We start from the raw sequence: 1,706 nt of genomic DNA, 5'->3' as shown, positions 1-1,706 counted from the left end.
GGATTTACTAAATCCTAATATCTTAAATCTCATCTGCTGTCAGACAGCACCAAAATGCTGCTAAAGATTGATGGAAGAATTAGAATCATACAGCGAGAATCTTCTTGTACTCAGAGACGATATACTGAGCATAATCCGGCAAAGAGAACTCCCGTGATCTGGCGGAGTAAGGCACCAAGTAGTAATTGTTGACGAAATCATTGCCGCCCAGAGTAATGAGAATCAGCGCCTGATTTACTAGCCGTTGGGTCTGGTCCGGCCCAATGATAGAACTCACCCTCTCCTGATACTGCTCAAAGTACGCCAATTGCTGACTTATTCTTATAATGTTTAGCTACAAAACATCATCAGTTCAGTTTGTAAGGCAAAATCAGAGCTGAATTCAGTATAACAAACTTCATTCATGGCTTACAAATTGGATTCCAGTATCATTCAGAATGCCAATTCCGGCCGAAGCGAAGTTTGCGCCGACGAGCAACCTCTCTCCTTGCAGCTCAGGGCTGAGGTAAGGCAATGTCGGCTCCTCGCCTATTCGCTCACCTGCAGTTGGTTCATCAAATTGTCAATCAGAACAGAAGATGCTGATCAGTACAGTGTTCACTTTGTTTTGGTATCTGAATTACTGAGAATGTCAGGTATGTTGAGTCCATTGGAGAACCGGCCGGTCGGCCGGTGCGTCGGGTAGTCGATGCCGTATGGCGGCGAGTCGGCTCTAGCGGTGGTCGCCAAGTAGTTGTTGTTGCCACTATCGACCAGAGAATCGCCGAAGACGAACACAGCTCTTGCCTCTGATAGCCTCACAAATTCCCTAAGAGAAAGGAATGCAACCAAAGAGAAAAGGAGGAAACTTGAGCACTCCATGATCAGAGAAGAAGCTGGTTGTAATAGTGCTAGAAGAAATCATGCACATGGAGGACCAAGGAGAAGAAGAGATTTATATACAGATCTCAAGTAAAAATGCAAATTTTATTATATATATTAAAGCAAGACAAGTAGGGAGTTGGGTTGAAGGAACAGGATGGTGAGTTATAAAGGCACAGCTGAGCCAGCCATGCATGAGTGAACAATGATGACAGTTTTGAAGTTGTTCCCAAAGTAGATGGCTCTTAACTTTTCCACCACTGGGACTTAATTCCACTTTGCACAATATTTACCAATTTTGAAGGTACTTTCACTTTATCTATATTTTAATATAGCTTAAGGTGGCCTCCATTATTTATGGGTTTAGTTTGATATAGGTACTCTATATATGTTGCTAGACAATGTATAATGAATACATTGTTCAAAATAAAACTAATAAACCGACGTGCATAGGCTGCTAGTGAGATTGGCTAGATCGTTGAATGAGTGGTTAGCCAAATTAGTTTGTTGAATTAATTGGTGAGACTGATCAACCGAGTTATATGGTCGAGCTGTTGTCCCAAACCAACATGTCAAATTGTACTATTTCGATAGAAATTGTCTTGCGACTCGACCCTTGCCGAGTAGCCTTGAAAACATCTAACCGGCTTGGATTTGAGTCGCACTTTAAGTTCAATCCTCTTCTAGCTTGGGTTCAATCGACAACAACAACGTTGCCAATTTATGAAACATACATCATTTTCTTCTGTTCCTTCAGCAATCTTGCATCTCTTCCTAACATATTTTTCCTTCAAACTTTGATTCTATTCAAAATTTGAGCTATTTCTCTCAAATTCCTCCCAAAA

At 41.4% G+C, this 1,706-nt stretch overlaps 1 protein-coding gene across 1 annotated transcript in view; it reads right to left on the bottom strand.

Moving 5' to 3' along the window:
- Positions 1–990, bottom strand: part of LOC110027137 (GDSL esterase/lipase LTL1-like) — a 2,503-nt gene extending 1,513 nt beyond the window's left edge. The window contains exons 1-3 of the mRNA XM_020728443.1: positions 624–990; positions 413–540; positions 92–334 (exon numbers count right to left, since the gene is read on the bottom strand). Coding sequence (XP_020584102.1) covers positions 92–334; positions 413–540; positions 624–861 — 609 coding nt within the window. The 5' untranslated portion in view covers positions 862–990. The remainder of the gene's footprint in view (positions 1–91; positions 335–412; positions 541–623) is intronic.
- Between the last annotated feature and the right edge of the window lie 716 nt (positions 991–1,706).

The sequence above is a fragment of the Phalaenopsis equestris genome, unplaced genomic scaffold, assembly GCF_001263595.1.
Source record: "Phalaenopsis equestris unplaced genomic scaffold, ASM126359v1 Scaffold000414, whole genome shotgun sequence".
In the NCBI taxonomy this organism is placed as follows: domain Eukaryota; kingdom Viridiplantae; phylum Streptophyta; class Magnoliopsida; order Asparagales; family Orchidaceae; genus Phalaenopsis; species Phalaenopsis equestris.
Note: the sequence above shows the minus strand (reverse complement) of the source record. Positions and strands in the feature narration are given on the sequence as shown.